Source organism: Mus pahari, chromosome 18 (genome assembly GCF_900095145.1).
Source record: "Mus pahari chromosome 18, PAHARI_EIJ_v1.1, whole genome shotgun sequence".
Lineage (NCBI taxonomy): Eukaryota > Metazoa > Chordata > Mammalia > Rodentia > Muridae > Mus > Mus pahari.
Genome location: NC_034607.1, coordinates 5,295,099 through 5,301,511, shown reverse-complemented (window position 1 = coordinate 5,301,511; position 6,413 = coordinate 5,295,099). Strand labels below are relative to the sequence as shown.

Below are 6,413 nucleotides of genomic sequence, written 5' to 3'. Positions count from 1 at the left end.
TATATGAAAGGATACCAAGTTGGATTTATCAATGTTTTTCTCCCTAAAAAATTCAGAGTTGGCATTTTATAGGAAGTACCTTCTTTGTTCTAATTTCCATCTTATTTATATATTGGAATTTCAAATACAATTGGGCAACATTTTCTCATATATTTATTCTCTTACCTGGTCATCTTTGTTATACATATCACAAACAATTGCAGAATCAAAAATTTCACATGTCAATATTCACATTAGTTGCTTGTGTTTTAATATTTCAAAATAACTTACTAGATTTCTTCAAGTCAAATTAATATTCTGATTTTTCTATTCAGAGCACCTCTCACTTCCTTGTTCCTCAGAGTATAGATAAGTGGATTGAGTGCAGGAGTGACCACAGTGTACATGACAGCAATGATCCTGTCCTTTTCCAGGGAGCTCCCTGAATCAGGATTGATATAGATGAAGAGAACAGGAGCATAGAAAACCATGACAACCATGAAGTGAGAGGCACAAGTGGACAGTGCTTTGTGCAGCATGCTGCAGGAACGAGTCTTCAGAAAGAGGTAGGTGACAATGTAGAAATAGGAGAGAAATGTCAGAAAGAAGAGGCCAATGGCAACTGTCCCTGTGAGAGTATTGAGCAGCCACCTGTTCAGTTCAGTGTTTCCACAGGCCAGCTCCAATAATGGCTTAACATCACAGAAGAAATGATGGACATGGTTGGAACCACAAAAGTTCAATTGAGATGTCAATATGGAGTGAACCAGAGCATGAAGAAAAGGAATGGCCCAGATGGAGATAGCCACCTGGATGCAGACCTGACTGTTCATAATGCCAGGGTATTGGAGTGGTCTGCAGATAGCCACAAAGCGGTCAAATGCCATGACTGTCAGGAGCAGGGCTTCTGTGCTACCCAGGAAGTGGAAGAAATGAAGCTGGGTTATGCAACCCAAGAAGGAAATTGCTTTGCTTGTAGAGAAGAAGTTCTCTAGCATCTTTGGCACTGTTACAGTGGAGAAGCAGATATCTAGACATGCTAGGTTTCTGAGGAAGAAATACATAGGCAAGTGGAGTCGTGGATCTGAAATGACGATCATCAGGATGGCTCCATTCCCAGCCACATTGACAAAGTACATGGCAAGGACGGTGACAAAGAGAATAGGGTTTAATTCTTGAATGTCTGTCACCCCCAAGAGGAGAAATTCAGTGACTAATGTTTGATTCAATAACACTTAAAAAGAAAAGATAGGATAGTTTGTGGAATACTAACACTCTTGTCCATAAGTTTTACTAGGCAATAATTTCATGCCAACTAAATTACAGTTCATGACAGTAGTTTCTATAACCCTGCAAAGTTCTTGTGAATATCTTACATATTTGCCTATCAGACCATTAAATATTAAGCCTAAATTTCTGTTGTGTATTCCTATTCAAAAAATTTTAATTTATTATAGTTTTCAGTATTAATGTCTTTTTATTGGAGATGCAGAATAGGCACCATCCTACCGTTTTCTCTAGCTGGAAGTATTTGTATAGTAATCCAGTTTTCTTTTCATTTCATTAGATATCTCTAACAAGGAACAGGTTTTAAAAATATCTCACCAGGCAGACAGACTCTGAAAGGTAAGGATACTCTTGAAGGGTTTTAACATGAAGACAATAGGCAAGGAAGAATTTGTTTCAATCACAAAGTTAATAGAAAGAATAGACAACTTATCATAACATAGCAACTCCACCTCAATTTAAGAAAGTATAAGGTGTACAAACATCTTTGCACTGATTTGTTTCTTACTCATTCTTGAGGCAGATGAGATAAGAAACATGACCATAGTAATCTCAAGTGCCTGACCAGATATGTGCATCACATTTTCAGTGTTCTAGAAAATAATGGGCTTAATGTTTTCCAATAATCTGAACCATTGATAGCTTTAGAAATAGAACCCAAAGATGTTCTTTGACATTCTCAAATTGCACCCACCATGACTCAGTCTCCTCCCTCAGCTTCTTTTTTTTAAAACGATTTATTCATTTGTTCATTTATTTTATGGGAGCACATTGTCACTCTCTTCAGACACACCAGAAGGGAGCATCAGATTTGATTACATAATGTGAACCATAATGTGGTTGCTGGGAAATGAACTCATCACCTTGGGAAACGCAGTCAGTGTTCTTAACTGCTAAACTATCTCTCCAGCCCCTCCCTCAGTTTCTTGAGTTATAGTTATAGTAGGCTCTTTTTGCATTATAATTTATACTTTATGAAATTTCTATCCTCCTGGATATTCTTACACTAAAGAAAGCCTTTTCTAGGACCTAGAATATATGAATAAGAATATGTGGTCTGGGTGGGCCTAGCAGTCTCTTCTTCATCAGAAGGAACTACAAAAACCTATGGCATTAATATCTTCAAAATTTTGACTCCCTGTTTGTTACCTATTTAAACTCATTCTTCAAATATTGAGGAGGTTTACTTGCCTCTCCACTAGCAGCACTAATGGGACCATGGTAAATAATTCTCTTGTGTTTTAATTTCCCCAAAGTCAGGCTGCCTTAAATCATCCTACTCTAAAGTTTCCAGGGTGGTTCAGCTCTCCCAATTTTAAGACAGTTTCCTCTCTAAGAAGTTAATTCCTGGCATTCCTTCCTATCAAATGAAGACTCATTTTCACCTAAAGAAATGAATAATTTATTTTATTTTCACAAAAAAAATTGAAATGTTTTTAATGAATGTTAAAGCTTTTGAGGAATATATTACTTGGAAAAGGTTTCCTATTTAATTGTACAGTCAGAACTTACTAAACAGAAAGGTAACTGTTAAAATTGCTTTTGTACTCAATATAGGAAAGTACCTGAATTACCTTCCTGAGACACACTGGAAGGAGCAGACATAGCTATGAGAAGTAGTCCTTCTGGTTCCTTTCATTTAGGATGAGNTGGNNTCACTCTGTGTACATAAAAGAAGAATGAGAATCAGTGTGTGGAGAGCCTGTGTTGCTGGGACACACAGAGAGAACTCCCCAAGCTGCACTGGAGTTAGACAAAGGGAGACACCAGGGAGATTGACCACAAAAGAATAACCACTCAAGGTGTGAGACATTGCTGGGTGAACAAAACAATTTATCCATCTAAAGAATCAAAAGTTAATGAACTGTAGAAAACTTGTAAGGGTTTCGAAGAATTCTAAGCTTTATACCTGGAACACAGTCTGATGAATGATATCATCAGAGGGTCTTTCTGTGATTGGTTGCCTTCAAAGAACTCAGGGCATTTTCTTTAATAATCATGCACATTTTTTCTGTTTATAAACACAAAAAATGTTCTTTTGAAAAATTCAACTCCTTTGAGCCAGTTAATTTATGAATCTTTGTGCTAGAAAACAAAGTAGTTTTAAAGCTATATATCATACATATTTACCAAAATGCTAAAGAAAAATAGCAATTGAAATGGTCAATTCTACTGATTCTGTTCAGCACTTTCACTATATGGGGACTTCAGGTTGGCTTTACAGAATGTTTAAGTAACCATGGTGATTAATTGAGGTGAGTTGTGGTAACATAATACAGAAAACAGCCTTCACAATACTCAAACATAGTGAAGAGTCCATTTCAAGGCAGGGAACCAACTCTGGACCTGAGTATTGATGTTTAATTGCAAACAGACAAATCACCCCCTACAGAACAGAAAATAAAGGAAATTTCCAAGTTTACACATAATTCATTCTCTTACCTGGCTGATTGTTCACATCACAAATGACAAAAATGCTCAGGTTTATGTACACAAATTGCATAGGTTTTAAAATACTGGAAGTGACAGCTCATGTTGTTGTTCTGGCCTACATTTCATCTACAGAATCTCCTTTGCCACCAACAATTCCCTTGTTGTTTTAATGAGACAAATTTGGAGACATAAACCCCAAGGGAGCCCTTCCCCTGCTACTGAGCAAAATAGGTATGAAAATAAACAAGGTGCTTTTCCTCACTTGCAAATGAAGGTATAATTTAGAGCCATTCCTCTGTGCTCCTCTATTTCTCACAAGCTACATGGACACCTGCCCTATGAGATACATAAGCTAATTCCCCAGCTTGGCTACTGCTTTGTAGGCACCATTTTGAAGTTTTTAGTAGTACTTTTAGCATAGGACCCTTCATGTATATTTTCTCTTAGTCGTCAAAATGTTGTAACATATATGAACAATTTTACATTTGCTATGTTAAAGTCAAAATTACTGCAAGTTATCTTTGTAATTAATGACTTAATCAACCACACTGGGATCTAACTTGTAGCTCTCTTTAACCCATACATATTTTCTTTACATTCTGGCTAAGGGTGACCTTAGCCAGAGTGACAAACATTGGGGAAAAGGAGTCCACCTCCAGTAGATAGAGCCTCAAGTGAAGGGACAGGAATACTAACCAACAGTCAAATCTTCTGACCCAGAATTGTTGATGTCTAAAATACCTGCAGGGACAAAAATGGAGAAGAGACTGAAGGAAAGGCTGCTAAATGACTAGCCCAACTTGGGCTCAATTTCAGGAGGTTGGGGGGAGGGGCAGGCACTAAGGCCTAACACTATTACTGATGCTACGATGTGCTGACCGATGGGAGGTTGGCATGGCTGTCCTCTGAAAGGCCCTATCAGCTGACTGAGACAGGAGCGGATACTTAAACCCAATCATTGGACTGAAATCAGAGACCCCCATGGTTGAATTAGGGGAAGGATTGAAGAACCTGAAAGGGCAGAGAGACTCCATAAGAAAACCAATAGTCTCAACTAACCCAGACCCCAGAGAGCTCTCAGAGACTGAGTCACCACTGGCTGGTCAGAGGCCCCTGGAATAAATATATTAGAGGTCTGCCTGGGGAGAAGTTTTGCTCAATTCTCAAAAGACTTGAGTCCACAGGGAAGCAGGAGGTCTGGTGGCAGGGCTCACCCTCTCAGAGGCAAGGGAGAGGAGGAATGGGATGAGAAACTGTTGGAAGGAGGATACATTGTGGGGGAGGGGAGGAACAACTGGAATGTAAATATATAAAATAATAAAATGATAATAATAATTAAAAAGATGCCTTCTGGTCGGCACCAGTCGACCATGGCTGCAAACTCAGCAGATAGTCCCCTTGGAGACTCCACTCCCAGGCACTCTAGCACACCCAGGATCTTAGGATCCCAGGATCTCAAAATCCCAGGAACGTGGTTACACTAGGATTTCAGGGTCTCAGAGGTAGTTTGACTTCTAGGAATTCTGACACACCCAGAATCTCACTCAAGATTACAGGATCCCAGAATCACAGGATCACAGAAAAATCTGGACTCTGAGGAGTTCTGACTGAACCGGGATTAGAGGAAGGACAGGCTCCAATCAGATATAGCAAAGGAAGGGAGCACTTGAAATAATCAGAGGGCAGGAGGCAAGTGTAAGAACAGAAGAAAAAGAAACCAAGTTTACTTGGCATCATCAGAACCCAATTCTCCCACCATGGCAAGTCCTAGATACACCATCAACCCAGAAAAGCAAGATATGGACCTAAAGTCACTACTCATGATGAAAATGGAGGACTTTAAGAAGGACATAAATAACTCCCTTACAGAAATAAAGGAGAACACAGGTAAACAGGAAGAAACTCTCAAAAAGGAAACATAAAATTTCCTTCAATAATTGCAGGAAAACACAACCAAACAGGACAAGGTATTAAACAAAATCATCTAGGATCTAAAAATAGAAGTAGAAACAATAAATCATGAAGGGAGAAAACTCTGGAGATAGAAATCCTAGGAAAGAAGTCAGGAGCAATAGATGCAAGCATCTTCAACAGAATACAAGAGATAGAAGACAGAATCTCAGGTACAGAAGATACCATAGAAAACACTGATACAACAATCAAAGAAAATGCAAAATACAGAAAGATCTCAACCCAAAACATACAGGAAATCCAGGACAGAATGAGAAGATGAAACCTAAGGATAATAGGTATAGAAGAGAGTGAAGACTCCCAACTTAAAGGGCCAGTAAATATCTTCAACAAAATTATAGAAGAAAACTTCCCTAACCTAATGAAAGAGATGCCCATGAACATACAAGAAGTCTACAGAACTACAAATAGTTTGGACTAAAAAAGAAATTCCTCCTGTCACATAATAATCAAAACACGAAATGCACAAAAGAAAGAAAGAATATTAAGAGCAGTAAGGGAAAATGGTCAAGTAACATAAAGGCAGACCTTTCAGAATTACACCAGACTTCTCTCCAGACACTATGTGTCATGGTTTACATATTTCTGGACCAGAGAGTGGCACCAATTGGAGGTGTGGTCTTGTTGAAATAGGTGTGACCTGGTTAGAGTAGGTGTGTCACTGTGGGTGTGAGCTTAAGACCCTCATCCTAGTTGCCTGGAAGTCAGTCTTCCACTAGCAGCCTTTGGATGAAGACATAGAA

The 6,413-nt window shown here is 38.7% G+C and overlaps 1 protein-coding gene across 1 annotated transcript; it reads right to left on the bottom strand.

Annotated features, from left to right (window-relative positions):
• Nucleotides 1-284: 284 nt before the first annotated feature.
• On the bottom strand, nucleotides 285-2,871 carry LOC110336021 (olfactory receptor 12D2-like). Its single transcript, XM_021218444.1, has 2 exons — nucleotides 2,841-2,871; nucleotides 285-1,213 (listed from the first exon to the last, which is right to left on the bottom strand). Exons 1-2 carry the CDS (start codon nucleotides 2,869-2,871, stop codon nucleotides 285-287), a joined length of 960 nt encoding a protein of 319 aa, XP_021074103.1.
• Between the last annotated feature and the right edge of the window lie 3,542 nt (nucleotides 2,872-6,413).

Excerpts from the sequence above, each read along its gene's own strand:
- LOC110336021 (XM_021218444.1), bottom strand. The coding sequence starts at position 2,871 with ATGTCTGCTCCTTCCAGTGTGTCTCAGGAAG. Across the intron at positions 1,214-2,840 it reads TTCCAGTGTGTCTCAGGAAG|TGTTATTGAATCAAACATTA; the intron begins GTAATTCAGGTA and ends TTTCTTTTTAAG.